General features: G+C 61.0%; 1 protein-coding gene across 10 annotated transcripts in view; it reads right to left on the reverse strand.

Annotated features, from left to right (window-relative positions):
* Window positions 1-21017, reverse strand: part of DCTN1 (dynactin subunit 1) — a 73257-nt gene that overhangs the window by 457 nt on the left and 51783 nt on the right. For 7 of the 10 annotated variants that reach the window (XM_065634521.1, XM_065634530.1, XM_065634528.1 and 4 more), the window contains 23 exons: window positions 19315-19512; window positions 16782-16986; window positions 15640-15718; window positions 13683-13842; window positions 13122-13226; window positions 12678-12869; window positions 11779-11895; window positions 10690-10842; window positions 9973-10133; window positions 9084-9252; window positions 8339-8407; window positions 7996-8058; window positions 7744-7893; window positions 6704-6865; window positions 6282-6413; window positions 5958-6086; window positions 5469-5611; window positions 4726-4892; window positions 3565-3579; window positions 2995-3128; window positions 1496-1685; window positions 681-757; window positions 293-382 (listed from right to left, as the gene is read on the reverse strand). In XM_065634521.1, the coding sequence (XP_065490593.1) occupies window positions 293-382; window positions 681-757; window positions 1496-1685; window positions 2995-3128; window positions 3565-3579; window positions 4726-4892; window positions 5469-5611; window positions 5958-6086; window positions 6282-6413; window positions 6704-6865; window positions 7744-7893; window positions 7996-8058; window positions 8339-8407; window positions 9084-9252; window positions 9973-10133; window positions 10690-10842; window positions 11779-11895; window positions 12678-12869; window positions 13122-13226; window positions 13683-13842; window positions 15640-15718; window positions 16782-16986; window positions 19315-19512 (3060 nt within the window). The remainder of the gene's footprint in view (window positions 1-292; window positions 383-680; window positions 758-1495; window positions 1686-2994; window positions 3129-3564; window positions 3580-4725; window positions 4893-5468; window positions 5612-5957; window positions 6087-6281; window positions 6414-6703; window positions 6866-7743; window positions 7894-7995; window positions 8059-8338; window positions 8408-9083; window positions 9253-9972; window positions 10134-10689; window positions 10843-11778; window positions 11896-12677; window positions 12870-13121; window positions 13227-13682; window positions 13843-15639; window positions 15719-16781; window positions 16987-19314; window positions 19513-21017) is intronic. The other 3 variants (XM_065634529.1, XM_065634527.1, XM_065634524.1) reach the window with 1 other exon arrangement.

Genomic DNA, 21017 nt, shown 5'->3' on the forward strand with positions numbered 1-21017 from the left:
CCCCTCTCCCCTCCGGATGTCCCCTTCCCCCCCAGCTGGTCCCTGAATGTCCCTTCTCCCCCTCGGATGTCCCCTCTCCCTCCAGCTGGCCCCTCCTGCAGCCAGGGACACCCCCACGGGGACCCCGTGGGACAGGACAGGACAGGATGGCTGCCGTGTGTCCTGGGGCCCCAAGCATCATGCAGGTCCAAACGGGACAGAGCACGGAGGATCCTGCCCCCCCCGGCCTTTGGACACTGCCCCAGGGCCCCGCACCCCCCAGGGCCCTGCACCCCCCGGCCGAGGGTCTCACCTTCAGGAAGGAGGAGGAAGGGAAGGTGCCGAAGTTGGTGGGGACACTGGCACCCAGCTGCTGCTGAACCATCTCCCTCATCGTGTCATCCTGGGGGTACAAGCACCATGAGGTCATGTCTGGACCTGCAGAGCACCTCGCTCGCTGCCCATGTCCCCAGGGACAAGGCAGAGGGGTCAAACCCGTCCTTGTTTTGGAAGGGGAGGGGGCAGTGCCCTGAGGGCTGGCACCGAAGTACAGCAGCACCAGCTATGGTGCTCACGGTGAGATGCACCCATTAAAAGCCCCACAAGGGCCTGGGGGACAGGGGCCATGCCCAGGGTGCTGCGGGACCCCCACCAAGCCCCCAGTGCAGCCAAGAGCCACCCCCGGCCAGAGCTGCCCTTACCCGCAGGGCGTCGATGGTGGTTTTGAGGGACCAGAGCCGCGCCGTCTGCTCCAGCAGCCGCGCCGACGAGCTCCGAGCTGCAGGAGACGAGAGGTGAGAAGTTCAGACACCGCGGGGCTGTGACACGGACAAGCTGCACTCTCTGCCACAAACACCGGCACCACCGACACCGGGGCCAATGGACGGTGAGCCCCGCAGCCGGGCACAGACCGGCACTGCAGCACGAGGCAGCAGCCAGTGCCGTGCTGGCTCATTGCGGGGGAGCAGCGGGTTTGCAGGAGGGAGGAGGAGGAGGAAGGTGTCACTCAGGGACACGCTGTGTGCAGAGCACGGCTCAGGTTGTCACCAGGGGAGGTTTTGGGGGGCGAGAGGCCCCCAGCCCAGCCAGCAGCGCTGCAGGGGAGAGGCTGAGCCCAGGGAGCAGCTCCAGCCCGGGCGCTGAGCCGCAGCCACGCTGTCCCCAGGCACGAGTGCCCACGGGCAGGGGGACGGGGACAACCACCTCGCGGGGACAAGAGCCCGTTCCCTGCCACACAGAATCATCAAATCACAGAATTATTTTGGTTGGAAGAGACCCCTAAGATCATCGAGTCCAACCATAACGCAACTCTGGCACTGACCCATGTCACCAAGATCATCACCCCGGTCAGCGTGAGCCTCCCGGCATTACCGGCACCGGCACAGATCCTGTGCAGGCAGCTCTGAGCAGGGGGCTGGAGCTCTGCCCAGCCCAAACCCCGCTGTGGACACCGGCTGGGTGGGAAGGGGGTGCTGGTCCCTGCCTGAGGCAGTTTTTGTGTTTGTGTAGGACCTACCCGACTTGTTCTGCTTCATGTTGACGACCTTGGCGTTGGCGCTCATCTGGTAGAGGGTCTCGAGGAGCTGGCTGCTCCTGCGGTACAGCGCGTGCGTGGCCAGCGCCTCGGCCTGCCGGGCCTTGGGCACCGCGACCCGCGGCACCTGCAGCGGCGCCAGGCTGGCCAGCGCCAGCTTCATCTGCGCGCCCTGCGGGGACACGGGGGTGAGCCAGCAGAGAAAATGCAGTGTGAGGGCAGCAAAGAGAGAGCTCAAATCAGAAAAGGGGGTCTAAAACTGCAGCCCAAAGCACTGGAGGGTGGGTGTTCCACGGGCAGGATCGCAGGTGCCCACAGATGCAGCAACGTCCCACGGGCAGCAGGACGTGAGGACATTCCTGGGGAACCAGCTGAGCCAGTGACAGAATTGGGGACGGGGAAATGGGCCAGCAGGTCCGTATTGCAGAACCGTAACCCAACGGTGGCCGCGTACGTGACTCATTACTGTCATTAACAGCTTCACAGCTGTGCGTAACGATATGCATATGTCTGAAAATTAGGATTAGCAGGGTGTTACTCAGTTAATTACATTATTTGCTGCTTTGCCCATTTCCTCAATGTGTTCATTCATCAATAAACACCTTGATCAGTCTGCACTGGTGTGTCTGGGGTCCCCGGTCTGACAGAGGGACCAAGGCTGGGCAGTGACACCCCCGGCTCTGCTGCCGCTGCCCCTGCGCGGGGACCCAGGGCTGGGCCCTTCCCCTGGAGCCCAAGCCCCTTCCAGAGCAGCCCGTGCTCGAGGCAGCGCAGCGCTCACCACAGCCCCGCAGCAGAGCCGTGCTGCGGCCACCGCCGGCCTGCTGGGCTGAACACCCCCAGCTCAGCCCACGCAGAGCACGTCCTGCCTGAGCCCCAGCTCTGGGGATCTCCCGCATCTTGCTATATCTCCGTATCTCTTTCTGTATCTATCAGTGTATCTTTGTGTATGTACATCTCTATATATTTGTATATCTCTATATCTCTGTATCTTGTTATATCTCGATATCTCTCTCATCTCTCTGTATCTTTATATCTGTGTATCACTGCATCTGTATATCTCTGTACCTCTCTATCTGTATATCTCTGTATCTTTGTATATCTCTAGATATGTATATCGTTATATCTCTATATCTCTTGCACCTCTCTGTATCTCTACATCTGTATATCTCTGTATCTTTATCTCTATATCTCTATATCACTATATCTGCATCTCTCTATATTGGCATATCTCTGTATTTCTCTATATCTCCGCGTATCTCTATATCTGTATATCCCTGTATCTGTATCTCTCTGTGTATCTCTCTATCTGTCTATCCCTATATCTGCATCCCTGTGTATCTCAGTGTCTCTCTATCTCTCTCGCAGCCCCTCTCCGTGAGGCAGAGCCCATCTCTCCTGTCCCAGCTCACTCTCCCGTCCCCTGCTCGACACGGGCAGGCCCTCGCCGGGGGTGCAGCACCGGGACCCCCCACCCTCACCTTGAGCCGGTTGTTCTCGCTCTGGAGGTGCTTGATGGAGAGCTGCAGGGCGTCGATCTGCTGCAGAAGCAGGGGCGAGTCCTTCACCTGCACGGGTCCCGAGCCACCTCCTGTCACCGGGCCAGCACTGACACCTGCGGACGGGACCAACAGCCGCAGCGTGAGCGACTGGCACACGGCAGGACGGCTGCGGCGGCGCTGGACGCGGGGACAGTTCAGCCAAGGGACAAGTGCTGCAGCGTGGGGACTGCCTGTGTGCGCCCCAGCACCGACGGAGCCATCACCCCCCGGCACTGGGCACTGCTGCTGCCCGAGGACACGGGGCTGTGCGGGGCTCTGGGCACCCTGGGGACACGTCACCCCACTCTGCACCGCAGCCGTGTCATGCTTGTCACTCCATTCCCAGACCCGGCACTGCCCAGGGGTGCTCCAGCTATCAGCTCCCCCGCGCTGCCCCGAGCAGGACCCGCTCCCCCCCAGACCGTGTCCCAGGGCCCAGCTCGGGTCGCTGGGACACCAAAGCCCCCACATGCAGCTGTGGGGAGGCGGGGGCTGCTGTGCGGTTCCTACCTCTCTGCTGGTCCTCTGCAGCATGAGGAGGGGGCCGGGGAGAGACAAGAAGAAGCAGAATTAAAGCCAAGGATCGAGTGTCGGGGGAGCCGTGGCCAGAGGAGCCCTGGTCACCCACGGCTGGGTCCTGTGCCACCCCTGTCCCCTGGCACCAGAGCACTGACCGGCCACCCCGCGGGGGCCACGGGACCCGCTGTGCTGCTGCTGCAGGATCCAGAGGGATCTGGGGGGGTCCAGGGAGCCCCGGCGGCAGCAGCCGCCTCTCTCTGCGGGTCTGGGGGCACCCTTGCAGCCCCCAGCCTGTCCCCTGCATGGCACCCCAAGAGCTGGGGGCCCCCCACCTGCACCCCCCATGTCCCCAGCTCCAGGGCAGGTGAGCTGGTGCTGGTGCGGTGCTCACCGGCTGCACACGCTGTTGGGGACCGACACCGCGCTGCCAGTGTCCCCAGGAGCCAGCACTGGTGGCCACAGTGACTTGGAGACAGGCTGCATCTCCACAAGGGCCAGGAGCTGCTGTGTCCAGGTGTCACCAAACCAGATTGGGGACCTGGACCCATCGGGTCATGGCCACACCGGGGCCAGGCTGCCCCACCGCTGTGGGGACAGTCCTAAGGGACACCTGCGCTCCCACTGTCCCACGGCCAGCGCTGTGACAAAGCTGCCAGCACATTCCCAGAGCCCCACGCTCTACTCTGCCACCAAGCTTGTCCCGGGCATTTCTTGTGGGACGCGTCCCCCAGACCGAGCGACGAGGAGGGTGGGAACACCCCGCCACGCAGCACCTGTCACCATCACCACCCCCGGCTGCAGGGCCTCGGGACAGCCCGGGAGGCACCACAACTGGGATTGCTCCTCGGAGCCAGCCCGCGCAGGGAGCCCTGGGGAGCTCCGCAGTTGCCGTTACAGCCCCAATGCCACCTGTCCTGGCCCCTGTGACCACCGCGGGGGCTCTGCTGGCTGCAGGGAGGGCAGCGGGATGGGGACACATTCCCAGGTGCCACTCGCTCCTGCGGCGGCCTCCAGGCGGTGTCACCCGGACATGCAGGGCAGCTCCCACGCAGCCCCAGGCTCCGTGTCCCCACCACGTCCCCGTGTCTCTCCCAGCTGCAAAGCCCCTGCCCTGCAGCTGCATCCGAGCGCTTGGGGCCACCGGTGCCGTACCTCCGGCGATGCCGGACACGATGGAGGCCACCCCCGAGGCGGGGGCTCCGCGCAGGCCCTCGATGGTTCGCTTGGACTGGTTGTTCAGGCGCTGCTTCAGCTCCACCTTCTCCGACTCCAGCTGGTCGATGTCAGCCTGCAGCGCATCCATGGTCTCCTCGAACTCCCTGCGAGGGCATACGAGTCACGGGGCAGCAGGGGACACAGCCCCACAGCACCCCCAGAACTGCCTGGCCCCTCAGAGCCCCCCAGTAAAAGAATGAATCCTGTCTGCAACCGCTAACCTGCAGATTTGTAAATCCTTTCGGTTTTAGGTCGGTCTGCTCATGTAACAAAGAGAAGAGCGACTTGCAAATCACCTTATCATGAACTACAGACACTCCTGTCCTTGCAGCTTTAGACGTTTTGAACCCACACAATTAGTTGAGTCACTTTAACACTCATCTCAAGACTATTGGATAAAGTGTCCTTTAGCTGAACGTTGCTCATTATATGCTAAAATGAATATGTAACCCATATGCAAATGTGTAACTGATTGGCTCTTCAGGTGTGAACGTAATGATAAGATTTTTTATGCAACGGCTGTTCCTTTTCTTGCTGGCTTTGTTCCAGCATCCAGACTTGCGCAACTCTGTAATAAACAATATCTCGTCTCTGTGCTGAACTTGGCTCATTTGTACGCGCATGGGGTAAAGAACCCTGGTTTTGGGACAACACTGACAGCCCCCCCACCTCGCACGTACTTCTCCTTCTTTTTGAGCAGCGTCTGGGTCTCATCCAGCTTCGTCTGTATCTTCTCCACGCGGTCGTCGGCGTCCTTGGACGCACTGTCCAGCTTCTTCTCCAGGAGGCTGAGCCGCACGTTGGCCTCGCTGAGCTCCTCGCCCTGAGAGCCAGAGGGAAATCACAGCTCCAGGGGTGGGGGGCACCCAGAAAAGCTCCCACCCAAAATCCCAGCTCCCCCCGCGCTGCTGGGACCAGCCACACGCACCCGTCACCAATGCGCCCTGGACCAGAACACGGTGGGGACAGGCTGGGACAGTCGGGGACAGGGAGGCACCAGGCGGATGGCACCTCCCTGACAATGGGAAGAACATTTCCAGGATCTGGCTGGGACTCGTCAGCCCCACAGGCAGCAAATGTGTCACCCGGAGCATGGTGTCACCATGGTGTCACCACGGCACCTGCACCTGCCCGGCAGGACGGCAGCGAGTGGCCGGGGAGCTGCTCACCTTGATCTTGAGGGACTTCTTCAGCTCCTTGATGACCGTCTCCCTGTCCTCCAGCTTCAGCCCCAGCCCCTCAGCGTCCGTGATCTCTGCCCGAAGAGCGGCGGCCCGCAGCTCGGCCGGGGGGGTGGGCTGCAACGGAACCGGGGACCACAACGCTAAATTAGTGTTTGATGAAGAATCCAAATAACTGCAGACAGGAGCACGTAGCAAGACGGGAACCGTTCTCAGTCCCCGAGTCCCCATCTCTCTGCCCCCGCCACACCCCAAGGACAGCCCCCTTGTGGGGGATCGCGGGGGGACTGGGATGCTCCGGCTCTGCCGCACCTTGCTCTGTGGCCTGTCTGCGTCGTACTCGCCCTCCTGCATGGCTGTGGCCATCTTGTTCATGGTGGCGATGAGGATGCTGCAGGACTGGCGCAGGCACTCGTAGGGGTTGATGCCCGGGGTGCCATAGATCTGCAAAGGACATGGGGAGGGTGGCAGGTGGGCCCGGGCTGGGCTCAGCCACTGTCACAGCCCCCTCCACACCCTCCACAATGTGCCACGGGCCCCAAGGGGCCACAGACCCTTTGGGGGGCTGCAGAGCAAGGGCAGCTGCGGGGAGCACAGTGCAGAGCAGGGGAGCACGAAGCCCCCCGCGTTTTGGTGTCCCCTGCCTGTTCCCACCTCTGCAAGGCTCTGTCACCGCAGCTGCCCACGGCCGGTCCCAGGTCACCCCCCGCAGAATGGGAGTCAGGGTGTCCCACCTGCTCGCTGGCTTTGAAGGCCAGATCCTCCAGCTTCACCGCCTGCAGTCCCTCGTTCTCGGCCAGCGGAGCGATCAGCTGTGCCCCGGCAGCGGCCACCTCCTGCAGCACGGCCACCACCCACGTCAGGTGCTTGCGGCACTCCAGCAGCGTGTCTGACACCTGCACAACAGGACCGGTTTGGTTGGAAAAGCCCCTCAAGCTCATCGAGTCCAACCGTTCCCCACCCTGGCACTGACCCCCATCCCTGAGAACCTCATGTCCGTCTGTCCAACCCCTCCAGGGATGGTGACTCCAGCACTGCCCTGGGCAGCCTGTTCCAATGCCCCACAGCCCTTTGGGGAAGAAATTGTTCCCCAGATCCAACCTCAACCTCCCCTGGCGCAACTTGAGGCCGTTTCCTCTGGTCCTGGCGCTTGTTCCTGGGGAGCAGAGCCCGACCCCCCCTGGCTCCAAGCTCCTTTCAGGCAGGTCAGAGATCAGAAGGTCTCCCCTCAGCTCCTGTTCTCCAGCTGAACCCCCAGCTCCCTCAGCCGCTCCCATCACACTTGTGCTCCAGCCCCTCACCAGTTCCGTTCCCTTCTCCCAACTCGCTCCAGCACCTCAAGGCCTTTCTTGGTGTGAGGGGCCCAAAACTGCCCCCAGGATTCGCGGTTTGGCCTCCCCAGTGCCCAGCACAGGACGGTCACTGCCCTGGTCCCGCTGGCCACACCAGTGCGGGTACCAACAAGGATGCTGGTGGCCTCTTGGCCACCTGGGCACACACTGGCTCATGTTCAGCCGCTGTCACCAACACCCCCAGGTCCAGCAGAAACAGGGTGGCTGGGACAGGCAGAGACACACATGCAGCTTCCCAGCTACACAACTCGCCTCCCCGGCTCTGGCAGCTGTGGAGACCTTAACTAGTTCTGCAGCAGCACCAGAAGATAGAAGCAGCAGAAAGACAGAAAGAAACTGGAGGGCTGGAGAAAAGCAGGTTACAAGTCCCTGTCTCCATCCCAACCCAAAAGGCAAACCCAGAGATGCAACATGCCATTCACCTGCTGCCCAAAGCCCAGTGCCGCGGGGATCCCCGGCGCGTCCGTCCCGGGCATGCGGCGCCGGATCTTCTTGCAGAACTGGCGGATGTCGCTGCAGGACGTGTCCAGGTCCTTCAGCAGCAGCGGCAGGTCGGACGCCTCCTGCCCAGCCTGTGCGCAGAGAGCGGAGCTCAGAACTGCTGCCGGGGGGGGTCACAGGGAGCCCCACAGAGCCCTGCCCAGCCCCACGGAGCCCCACACAGCCCCACGTACCTGCAGGAAGGCGCGCAGGCGGCTCACCTCCACCCCCATGCAGTCCAGGGCGCTCTGGGTGAACTGCGGAGCAAACACAGGCACCGTCAGACCTGCGTGACAGCGGCTCTGGGAAACTGGGGTTTGGTCTGGGGTATTTTGGGACAGCCCCTCTGTGCACCGCCCTGCCACGACTCCAGGGATACTGGAGCAGGAAAACGCGCATTCAGCCGATTTTTGGTTTACTCTGTGGGGCACAGGACGCTGGTACCTCCCTCGTGAAGTGATCTTGGGGTGGGGGGCAGGAAGGGCAAAGGCAGAAAACAGGCAGCAGGGAAAGAGTCGGGTTATTTTCCCCCTTCACCTTGATGTGGTCGGCCAGCTGCATGGTGCAGTCCTCAGCCTGGTCAGCCAGGTGGATGCTGTACAGATGCTGGTGGAGAGAGAGCAGAGATCAGCACTCTCAGACAAACCAAATGAGGAAATGCATTAAAAAAACCCCAAACACCGAGGGCTTGGCCTCATTTTTAACTGGAAGTGACCCCCGCCTGAGCGCCTCCGAACGTTCAGCTCTCCAAAGGAGCTGCTGGTCCTGAATCCAACGGGTCAGCAACTCTGACCCGCAGCGCAGAGCTGCAGAAACCTGGAGGGGGGAACCACATCCTGCATCCCCCCAGGACGGACACAGCCCCGGGACACAGGCACAGCTCTAGTCCTGGTGTTCCAGAGGTGAAAACATCCAAGGGAACGTGCTGCCAATGAGCTGTGAACGCTGTGTCCCAGGGCAGGATTTCTAGCCGTGGCCCTGCCAGCGAGGCTGTCCCCATCCCCACCCTGTGGTCACACAGACACTGTCCCCTCCAGGCCCCCCACAGAATCATATTACAGAATCACAGGATGGTTTGTGTTGAAGGGACCTTCCCAGCTCCCCCAGTGCCCCCCCTGCCATGAGCAGGGACATCTGCAGCAGCTCAGGTTGCTCAGAGCCCCGTCCAGCCTGGCCTGGGATGTCTCCAGGGATGGTTCATCCACCACCTCTCTGGGTACCTGGGCCAGGCTCTCACCACCCTCAGGGACAACGATTTCTTCCTCGTGTCCCTCAGACCCACCTGATAGTACTTGATGGCTTTGGTCAGTGGCTCCACATTGACCGTCTCGTCCAGCTGGTCCTTGTGCAGCAGCTCGATCAGGAAATCCAGCGACCGCTCGTGGACGCTCATCTCAGGGTACAGCATCCCCACCTTCTTGTAGACCTCCACGCTGCACTTGTTCAGGGCCCTGGGGAGGGAACGCAGTTGGCAGGGCTGGGACATACCCCTGCTCCAGACGACATCGAGCCACGTCCCCAGGAGCAAAGGGATCTCTGAGCTCTGGGTCACACTGAGCCACGTCCCCAGGAGCAAAGAGATCTCTGAGCTCTGGGTCACACCGAGCCATGTCTCCAGCAGCAAAGCCGAGCAAGCCCCCAGCCACAGGCATTTGGTGCCTGACGGTGTTTCCCAGGGAAAACCCAGCTCCGCGGTGCTGCCGTGCACTGCCCGGCGATGGGCTCACACAAACCATGCACTGGGGCTGACACGGGGACACCCACACGGGTACCCAGGGAAGGGGCACAGGGTGCGGGGAGAGCTGGCTCCCGGGAACTGGAGCCCTGAGCCAGCTCAACACAATATGTGAAACATCTCCTGGCAGCAGAGATGGAAAATGAACACCCCGAGGCTGCTGTGGCCTCGGGACATGGTCACAGCTGGAAAATGAGCAACACGTGCAAGAGAATGGGATCTCTTCACGTGTCAGCTCTTGGGAGGAAAAGAGGGAAGGACTGAAATAGAAGAGAACACCCCCCTCCCGTGGCAATAACTGGGATCCCTCGGCTTTCCTCCAGCCTAGCTGCCAAAATCTGGAACTCCAGCGGGGACCAGGCTGCAGAGCTGCCCCGGCTCCCAGAGCTGCAGTGGTAGGATGAGGATGAGGATGAGGGGAAGGTCGGGTACTCACTGCTCGTATTTGTGCAGGGTGGCTTGCAGGAGGCTCAGTGAATACACCAGCCCTGCAGCGAAGCTGAGCTGCTCCCCGGCAGCGCCCCGCAGCCCGCTGCGCTCCGCACAGTTCTCGTTCAGATCAAACTTCTCCTGAGCCTGTTTGCTGATCAGCTCGGCCTGCCGGGAAGAGGGAAAACCTCAGAGTCTGCCTGCGCTAGCTCTGATCTGCCCCACAGAGCACGGACCAGCCAAAAATCCCCGGAAAGCAAGAAAAAAAGATTCCTGCAGTGCGGAAGGGGAACAAGCAGGATAGCAGAGCACAAAGCCCCACTCGGTGCCAAGGACACTGCGGTCACCCCTGCCCTGACCAAACTGGTGGGCTCGACCCAGCGGTACCACAGCTGGGAGCTCCCCACACTGCACCCCAACCCTGCGGGCCGGGGCTCCAGCCTCACCCCTCCCAGACAATCCCGAAAGTTCTCAAATGAGTAAACACTCCAAATCCCAGATTCAACCAGGACAGAAAGAAAAGCGACGTTTCCCACAGAGCCGTGGCACGGCCACTGAGCCCTGGTCAGCCCAAACAGCACCGTGGGAATGGACGACACTCCCGGCCCCAACAGCCCCGCTCAGGGGATGGTCCCAGCTCAGGGGATGGTCCCAGCTCAGAGCTTCAGGGCAGAACCACCACAAGCTGGTGACAAGGCCCAGCTCCCCCAGGCACCCGTCCCACCTTGCAGATGAGGCGCGGGATGAGCAGCAGCACCAGGACGCAGTCGTGGTCCCCGCCGTGGCGCAGGAAGCTGTCGGGCATGAAGGAGGTGAGGAGGGAGACGTGGCGGTTGGCCTGCTGCACCTCCATCTGCCGCAGCTCCATCTCGATGGCCTGTGGGGACACGCGGTCAGGGCAGCCACTGCTCCCCTCCCTGACCCCCACGTCCCGGCCCCTCTGGTGCTTTAAGAAGTCAGAACATCTTTCCTGCTGGGACACAGCTACTGGCTGGCTCCTGGCTGCACAGGAGACATTTGCTCACGACAATCCACTGCTGCTCTGCAGAGCTGACGGGGACCAGCCTGGGCTCTGGTCTAACCCGGGTACAGGACACCAGGTGTGTGAGCTCACAGGTTTTCCTTCCCCTGCCAGCGTTCAGTGTGATCACAGAATCAGAGAACTGTTTTGGTTGGAAAAGACCTTTACAATCATGGAGTCCAACCGTTCCCCAGCCCTGGCACTGACCCCCATCCCTGAGAACCTCATGTCCGTCTGTCCAACCCCTCCAGGGACGGTGACTCCAGCACTGCCCTGGGCAGCCTGTTCCAATGCCCCACAGCCCTTTGGGGAAGAAATTGGTCCCCACATCCAACCTCAACCTCCCCTGGCGCAACTTGAGGCCGTTTCCTCTGGTCCTGGCGCTTGTTCCTGGGGAGCAGAGCCCGACCCCCCCTGGCTCCAAGCTCCTTTCAGGCAGGTCAGAGATCAGAAGGTCTCCCCTCAGCTCCTGTTCTCCAGCTGAACCCCCAGCTCCCTCAGCCGCTCCCATCACACTTGTGCTCCAGCCCCTCACCAGCTCCGTTCCCTTCCCTCAACTCACTCCAGCACCTCAAGGCCTTTCTTGGCGTCAGGGGCCCAAAACTGCCCCCAGGATTCGCGGTTTGGCCTCCACAGTGCCCAGCACAGGACGGTCGCTGCCCTGGTCCCGCTGGCCACACCACTGTGATAACGCTCACACTGTCAGCTCTGGGCACGCTCATTCACAGAACACATCCCTCTCTGCGCACACATGCTCAGGTCACTCTGGGCACAGCTCTCCTCTGGCCCTACCTTGGCGTGCGCTTTCGTCTCTGCAAATTTAATCTTGAAGTCGAACATCTCAGGAGGCGGCTGCTGCTGCTTCTCGGCAGACGCTTCTTGCTGACTCATGAGTTCTCGGTTCACGTCCTGGGACAGAAAGAAGCTGCCGTGAGACACAAAAAACCGGCACAGAGGAGGTCTGTGGTACGCCAGCCCCCACAGGACCCCACACCCAAGTCCAGTGCCACTGGGGGCTCCTTGTGCAATGTGCACAGTGATGGATGCCAGGACAGGAGGGGAATACGTGTGCTTTCCAGGTGCTGGGCTGACAACACACTGTACTAAAGCCAAGGAACCCCCAGACTCATCATCCATCTCCTTCCCGGCCAGCAGAGCCCTGTAACAACCCCAGTGCTGGAAACACTCCAGTGCTGGAAACATCCCAGTGCTGGAAAAACCTCAGTGCTGAGCCCCGCCAGTGCTGAACCATCCCAGTGCTGAACCCCCCCAGTGCTCAGCCCCCTGGCTGCTCTGCTGTGCCCAGGACTCGGTCCCAGCCTGGCGCACCGGCAGCAAAAGCTGCAATAGCCGTGTGTTTTTTATTTACAGCGTATTTACAGGTATTTACAGCCTGGCTGCAGCTGGGCTCTGCCTGTGGTGCCCATGGGATGAGGCAAGGGACAGGCAGGGCTGCCAGGGTCACCAGAAGCACTGGGGGCCTGGCACTGCCAGGGGTCACCAGGACAGCTCTCCAGGAACCCACAGCCAGCCCCAGCCCTTTGTCCTGCGGTACCGCCTCCCCGAGCGCAGGAGGCAGCTGCTGTCCCTGCCCGGGGCCACCGCTGCTGGGGACACTCCTGCCCACACCTGCCCTGTCTCCTTGTCACCGAGGTGGGTCCCAGAGGAGCAGGGGACACCGTCGGGCGCACCTGGAGGTGTGCAGTCAGCTCTCGGTACTTTTTGATGGTCTGCTGGTAGTCGGCCACGGTCTCCTGTGCAGCCTCCACGCGCTTCTCGGCCTCGCGCACCCGCGCCGTGGCCATGTCCAGCTGCTCCCGCAGCTCCAGCTCTGTCTCCCGCGCGTTTTCCTGCAGCTCATCGTTCATCTCGTTCATGGCTTCCTGGTGGAGTGGCAGGATGGGACACAGTGACACCACAGCTCAGCCAGCCAGGGCTGTCAGGCATTTTCGGGGTGCGAGGGGCACGTTCTGCGGAGCAGAAGGCTGCACGGTGGGAAGCGACGGCAGGGGCAATGCCTGCAGAGGTTCCCCAGTCCCTCCCCACCCTCGCACCAGCCCAGCCCCACACCAGGACCCACAGCAGCGGCACAGACGCCCCAGCACCCCTCTTTGCTCCACTGGGGTCCATCTTACCAGGTCCCCGACAGTCTCGCGCAGCTCCCGGACCTTCTCCTCCAGGTCGAGGTTTCTCTCGGTCAGCGTCTCCACCATCTCTTCAGCCCCCAGAGCAGCATCCACCTGCAGACACACACCACATCAGCCCCGTCTGGAGCTGCAGCAGCGCAAAGTCCCTCCCCGCCGCGGTGGGTCACCGTGCCGGGCTGCGGGACACGGCTGGTAACCCCAGGGCCCACCCAGGGGTGCGGGTTTGCCACAGCACAGCAGGTCCCTCCTGAGAGCAGCATCCCCTGGAGAGCAAACCACCCAAACCAGTGTGGGCAGGAGCCCGCCCAGTGACCTTGGGATGGGCACTCAAAGAGCAACTCTGGCTCCGGGGTGGTCACTGGCTCTGCGGCTGCAGCACCAGGCAGAACAGTTCCCCAGCAGCCCAGATCGGCTGGCTTGCAGGACCTCTGTAGATCCCCCAGCCCCAGCCCTGCTAACGCAGGGTCAGTAGAACAGATCGCACAGGGTCAGTCCAGACGGGTTTGAATGTCTCCAGAGAAGGAGACTCCGACCCCACCATGGCCTCACCTGCTCCTTCAGCTCATCAACCGTCTTCTCTGCCTGCTTCAGCTCTTCCTGCAGCTTCTCCCTCTGCTGGCGCAGGGACTCCAGCTCCGTGTTCTTCTTCTCCATCTGCTTCTGAAGTTTCACATGTTCCTGCTTCTCTGAGGCAGACAAGTCCCGCATCCTTGGGAAGAACAACCAGCCCCATCACAGGCCCCGCTGCCAGAGACCCCGTTCCCCCCCAGACGCTGCTCCTGGTGGACACCGGCAGAGCCAGGGCCCCCCGCCCTGGGGGGGACATGAGCAGCGTCCCCTGAGAACAGCCCCTTAACAGTGAGGGGTGGGGGGAATTGGTGCCCGAGGCAGCACCTTCCTTGGAGAGGGTGAAACTGATAGGGGATGGAGAGAGCAGAATGTGGAAAAACAGACACCAGAGACAAGCAAGAGCAGCTGTAAGCGGGACAGGCTGGAGCGCAGAGAGAAGGAACCCAGCAAGCAAAGAATAAGTTGCATCCACAGGCTTTTGCAGTGCGAGAGAGCTCAGCAGTGGCAACAAGCCCAAGCAGGGCTGGGGAAAGAGCTCAGGAGCAGAAAGCCCAAGCAGAGCTGGGGAAAGGTGCGTGGCCGCCCAGGGAACAGCACTGGTTGCATGAGCACTGAGGTCCCGGGTGACAGCCCCAAACAGCCCAGGGATGCGAGCTCTGGAGCTCCTCACACTCCGACCTTCACCCTCCACCCAAACACCGCTCCGGGGTCCCTGCTCCTTGTGGTTCCTACCAGGAGGGGATGTTCCCACCTCCTGGGCCGTTCCTGGCCGCAGACCAGGGCTGACTTTGGCATGGGCTGTTCTCGGCACCAACAGCACCCAGCACCCTGTGCCCGCTGAACCGTGGTCCCACGGGAGCCACGCAGGGGGACAGCGAGCAGGGGGTGGTCACAGACAGACCCCCCACGCCCTCAGCTCTAAAGCACATGGGGCTGCACAAAGAAAAGCCCCAGGAGATGGGCCGGGAAAGGCAACACCAAGGTCCTGGTGCTGAGCGGGCTCAGGTGGAGCAGGAGGTGTCTGGAGAACCGTCCTGTGCGGCTGCTGGAACAACCTGGAGCGTGCGGGAGGAGCAGAGCTCTGCACACCCCGGGGAATCAAACAGCAGCTCTGAAGTGGCTTGTTTCCTCCCCATGTACACTGGGCTCCACTGACAAGAGGTTCTCCCTTCTCTGCTCAGAACGACCCACAAGCTGCTGGTGGGTGTCACACCGGCTGCTCTGGAGAAGTACAGGGTGCTTCAAAAAGCTGGACCAATTTGAAATCTCTATAACTCTACAAACCATCCGTGAATGGAACTCTTATCACTTGAAATAACACCATATGGAAACTATAGTTCCAAACGATTACTGCCAGGCGCCTCTCCCATTTGTCAATTTTTGTGTAATTGTCACATGTTGCCATCCTGAAATACACTGCTTTGCAATTGGGTCCATGTTTTAGAAACACGCTGTATCTGGATGGGAGCCCTGACACAGACTGTGCTCAGAGCGGGACAGCGGGGCTCTCGTGGGACAGAACCCAGCCCAGGCAGCACCCAGCCTGGGGAGCACCCAGCCTGGGGAGCACCCAGCTCGGGGAGCACCCAGCTCAGGGAGCACCCAGCCCAGGGAGCACCCAGCCCGGGGAGCACCCAGCTCGGGGAGCACCCAGCTCAGGCAGCACCCAGCCCAGGGAGCACCCAGCCCGGGCAGCACCCAGCCTGGGGAGCACCCAGCTCAGGGAGCACCCAGCCTGGGGAGCACCCAGCCTGGGCAGCACCCAGCTCAGGGAGCACCCAGCCTGGGGAGCACCCAGCCCAGGGAGCACCCAGCCTGGGGAGCACCCAGCCCAGGGAGCACCCAGCCCGGGCAGCACCCAGCTCAGGGAGCACACAGCCTGGGGAGCACCCAGCCCGGGGAGCACCCAGCCCGGGCAGCACAAGTGCTCTCCTACCTCACAAGAGCCTCCTTGAGCCTCGCGTTCTGCTCCTCCAGCTGCTTCACCTGGTAACTGGAGGCGGCTCCGTCCGAGCCTGCGGCAGAAAGGACACGTTGTTCCGCCTGTGCAGCAACAGCAGCTGCTGTGCAGAGCCCGTTCCTCACCGGCCAGGGACAGGACAGGCACGGAGAGGACAGCTGAGGGGAACACATCGGTCCTTCCGCAGCCAAGCAAAACTGAAGCCTTGTGCTCAACACTGGTATTTGTAGGCTGAGAGACTCCCCAGTGGCACCAGAGCCGGCTGTGCAGATGAGGAACCTCCATACCGACCCGTGGACCATCCCCGAGCAGCCACCGGGCCACAGCAGAGCCACACGGCGCTGGAGACCGAGAACTCCCAGCTCCTGACCCTCCCAGCTCAGTGACGCAAACTCCAACCAAAGCCACTGCTCCTCGCAGCCGTTTCCCCGTCCCCCTGCAGCTCCTCCTGCCCCCTGCGTTTGTCGCAGCCCCTCGACACGTCCACATCCTGCATCCCCCAGCCTGCCTGCGGGTTTGGGTTGGTTTCCAGGTGAGTGCCGGCACTAGTGTTCAAAGATCAGCTCCTTTCCTGCTGGGTGTGATTTCTAAAGCTCACCTTGAATCGCAAGAGCCAAGAGGCCCCCAGGGAACCCAAACAAGGGCAACACGCTGGTTCTGAGGCTGCTCAGTGCAAAGCTGGGAGGTGGGATCAGTAACAAAAGCCGTTGTGTTACCTCCCACATAAAGTCTGTCCCATCACACACCTTTTGGGGTGGGATCCCCCATCTCCAGGGACAATGACAAGCATTAAAACGAAGCCTGAGCTTTCCCAAGCCCAGGACAGGGACACTTGTCCCCAGGGTCAGAAGCGCAGTGGCTCCATCTCTGCCCTCCCAGCGAGGCCAGGACCTAAGAGAAGATGAAGCTGAGCTGCTGCTGACCTGCCCAGGTGTGACAGTGGCATCTGTGCCACCAAGCAGGGCTGGGGACACGGCAGAAACCTCCAGCGGCTGCTGGGGAAATCGCAGAGAAGCCTCAGCCCCAGCACAGCACGAGCCAGCGCTGCCCACACCAGGCACCGTTCCCCTCCCAGCGAGGGGCTGCCCTGGGAGACCCCCCAGCCGCCCCGTTCCCACCTTTCTCCTCGATCTCGTGTTTCAGGATCTCCAGGTCCATGGTGAGATATTCCACCTTCTCCTTCAGGGAGTCCACCTCCTGCTGCAGGGACTCGGCTCGCTCCTCGGCCATCTCCTTGTCCAGCGTGGCCATCTCGATGGCATCAGCCGTGTCCGCCATCTCCTCCATGTAGCGCTCCTTGGCTTCCAGGGCATCCTTGGCTTCCTGCGGGGGGACACAGGGTGAGACCTGCCCGGGCAGCCCGGGGCCGACAACGGAGAGAGCCCTCTCACAAATAGCGAGGTCGGACAATCCTGTCTCTCCCAAGGGAGAACCGTGTCCAATTAACAGCAGCTCGTTCGGCTGAGAGGGCCCGGCCCCTGCCAGCGCCCCGGGTGCCCATCGCCCCTCGCCCTCTTCACACCCCCACCCACAGCACAGCCCAGCAGAAAAACCAGCTGCAGGCCAGGACACAGATATGAAGACAGAAAATCCTTAGGCTTGTACTGGAGCGGACAATCAAATAAACCACTGGGGAAACAGAACAAGAATCCACCTGGGAAAACCAGGGCAGAGAGAGGCAGAAGCTGCTTTGCCAGCATGGCCGGGTCCCAGGAGCAGCAGGTGCGGGGACAAGAGCAGGTCCCCGTCCCTGGGGAGGGAGAAGGAAGATCCAACCTGCAGCAACACCTCAAACGACACCCAGGGGCTCGGCAGCAGCCGAGTGGCCACGGGAGAAATGAGAAACATTCTCCATAATGAGCCACACCAAGGTTAATTAGCTGCAAAGCCCTGCGGCATTCACTGACTTGTACCCACAGCCCAGCGGGGCAGGAGCTCCGAGTGGGTTAGTTGAGCTAAACGGAGATGAGGTTTAACCAACTGAAGTCTGTGTTAGAAAGTCAGGATCGGGACTCGCTGGGAAGCCAACGGAGAGAGGAACCCATGCCGGAGGGGCCAGGAGCCACACGGCGCCCGGGGAAGGGACGTGGTGCACAGGGAAGGGAGCGCCCTCCATGTCCCCATCCCGGAAGGGACAGGACTCGTGTGGCCGTGCTCCGACTGCTGGGGGGGCTGGGACCCCCGTGCAGCGGCTGCTCCAAGCCCCACTGGAGCCCCACACATCCCTGGGGATGGAGACACCAAACACCTCTGAGCAAGCTGCTCTGCTCATCGATCATCTCCACAGGAAAAAGGGGTGTTCTTATGTTTAAAAGGAATTTCCTGTATTTCAGTTTGTGCCCCTATCTTTTCACACTCTTGGTGGGCACCACAGGAAGAACTGGGCTCCATCTTCTTTCCTTCCCCGTCAGGTATTTACACACACCGATGAGAGCCCAGACACCCCTTGGACAGCCCTTGCACACCCGTCACGACGTGCTCAGCTCGGACGAGGCTCCAGAGCACTGGGATCATCCCATCCCTGGTCCAGCTCACTCAGCCCGGCTCCCAAACAGACTGGATGCTGATCATCACCTCAGTACCACAAAGCAACAGTTTATTTTAATGCTGTGTTTAAAACAAAACCAGGTGGGCTGTAACTGCCTTAAGCCCCAAGTACAGTACACACGCTCACGTCCCAGGTACAAAACCGCTTCCACCAGGCAGCTGTGGCGGTTTTACAAACCGTTCGAGGCACCCAGGGGAGTGGGAGGGGAGGCTGCGGGGTGGGCATGGGAGGGACGGGCAGATCCCACGGGATCACCGGTGATCCCTGCCCGGCTGGCTGGTCGGAACCACAGTGCCCAGTGTGCTGCTTGAGCTGCCGGAGCACACCGAGCTTTGAGTCATCGGATAGAATCACGGCAACATTTTCGTCGGAAAAGTCCCTCAAGATCATGGAGTCCAACTGCTCCCCCAGCCCTGGCACTGCCCCATGTCCTGAGAACCTCATGTCCGTCTGTCCAACCCCTCCAGGGATGGTGACTCCAGCACTGCCCTGGGCAGCCTGTTCCAATGCCCCACAGCCCTTTGGGGAAGAAATTGTTCCCCAGATCCAACCTCAACCTCCCCTGGCGCAACTTGAGGCCGTTTCCTCTGGTCCTGGCGCTTGTTCCCTGTCTTGAACTTGTCAGTTCAAGATCTCCAGATGCTTCACTTCAGCTTGTGGAGGTGGGACGGGCAGTTTATTGGCAGGTCTGGAATTTGAACAGTGCCCCCTCCAGCGCTGGCAGATTAAACCAGGGACACACGGCTGATGCCACACGGGGACGCCCGTCCTGCCAGCCCAGTGTGCAACGTGCCCTCAACCACCGCACTCGCTGTCCCCAAATCATAAGGAAATCACCTCTACCTCCACCTTGTCTTACCCTGCCCGAGACTGAACGTTGCAGCGACAGAGGAATCGCCCCATGGACAGATCAGACGTTTGCATGGGACAGAACAGCAACACGTCAGGTCGGAGGCCGGTTTAGGCCCCGGCACGTATTCAGAAGACAAGTCAGGGCAGCCCACAGTTGAACGCCAGCTGGTATTCCATAACACCCCCACCACATGTTCAGCGGTTGCGTTGGCCCTGGAGTGGCGTGTCCCCGGGGCTCCCACGGTTCTCACCTTCTTGGCCTCCTTCAGCCGCTTCTGCAGCTCAGCCTGTTGCTCCTGCATCTTGCTCTTCCACTCCTGCACCTGCTCCAGCTGGATCTTGTACTTCTCCAGCTCTTTAAGCTTTGCTTTGTCTTCATTTCGCTTTATCTTCAGAGTCTCCAATTTCTCCTCCAGGTCCCTGACTTGAGAACGCAAATTTTCCTCCTCCTGCAACATCAAACCAAGAATTACCAACAGGAGCAGCAACGTCCTTTGAAGTGAGCTCCGGATACATTGATTTACCCCCGCAGAACCCAACCCAGCAGCTGGCTGGTATTTTGGCATCATTACTGGGATACTTTCAGAAGCATCACTCTACACTTGCAGCTACAGAGTCTGTTTGTTATTTTAATCTGTTGACTATCACACACAACGTGTGACAAATGTTCCTTGACACACTGACATAAACCTGTTGGCTGGCAAAAGGTCCTGAGCACATTGCTTTTGACTTCACCAGGATCTATGGATGCTTAAATCCTTTAAAACCAAAATAAATACTTAAACCCAGCACTAAGAGGTCCAAGTTCACCGTTCAGTAACCTGCTCCTGCTCAGAGCAGAGCAGTGACATGCAAGAAACACGTTCTCATGGTCAGAAACGGATCTTACAAAGAGGTTCTAACAAACATCGTGCAGGAGGGTCAGTGGGTTTAGTAATTAGCGTGTAATTCAGCAGCACAGCGACACACATGTGGGGTAATTCAGCAGCACAGGGACACACGAGGTAATTCTGTGCACCCAGATCAGCTCACACAGACAGCCCGGGACCTTGTTCGAGGCCTTTCCAGCCATTACCGCACCCAGGCGGGTGTTGGGGGCTGTTCCTGCTCCCCCTGGCTGGGCAGCCCCCCCAAACTCACCCCTCCTGCTCCAGAGCCTCGGGGCTTCGTCCTGGAACCTGCTCTTTGTGCACGGACCCGGCCTGGGGAGGATCCCAGAGCAGCAGAGCAGGCCCAGGAGCTGCCCAGTGACCCCGCACCACAGCTGGGACCGGTTTGGTTGGAAAAGCCCCTCAAGATCACCGAGTCCAACCATAACCCACCCCGGCACTGCCCCATGTCCTGGGAACCTCATGTCCGTCTGTCCAACCCCTCCAGGGACGGTGACTCCAGCACTGCCCTGGGCAGCCTGTTCCAATGCCCCACAGCCCTTTGGGGAAGAAATTGTTCCCCAGATCCAACCCCAACCTCCCCTGGCGCAACTTGAGGCCGTTTCCTCTGCTCCTGGCGCTTGTTCCTGGGGAGCAGAGCCCGACCCCCCCTGGCTCCAAGCTCCTTTCAGGCAGGTCAGAGATCAGAAGGTCTCCCCTCAGCTCCTGTTCTCCAGCTGAACCCCCAGCTCCCTCAGCCGCTCCCATCACCCTTGTGCTCCAGCCCCTCACCAGCTCCGTTCCCTTCTCTCAACTCGCTCCAGCACCTCAAGGCCTTTCTTGGCGTGAGGGTTTTCAGACCAAAGCCAGCGGTGGCTGAGACAACAGCCGGTGCATGGGAAAGGGATGGAGGGTTGAGATTCCCAAGCAGAGGCAACCGCAGCCCCTGGGGGGTCACATCCCCTGGCTGTCGCGGTTGGTGGCACACGCCTGTTTGCTCCCGGGGCCACGGCACAGCCGCTGCCTTGAGCAGCGGCACCGTGCTCCCAAGGGCTGCGCTGTCCCCGGGGCACGGCCGCGCAGGG

The sequence above is a fragment of the Caloenas nicobarica genome, chromosome 4 (genome assembly GCF_036013445.1).
Source record: "Caloenas nicobarica isolate bCalNic1 chromosome 4, bCalNic1.hap1, whole genome shotgun sequence".
Classification (NCBI taxonomy): domain Eukaryota; kingdom Metazoa; phylum Chordata; class Aves; order Columbiformes; family Columbidae; genus Caloenas; species Caloenas nicobarica.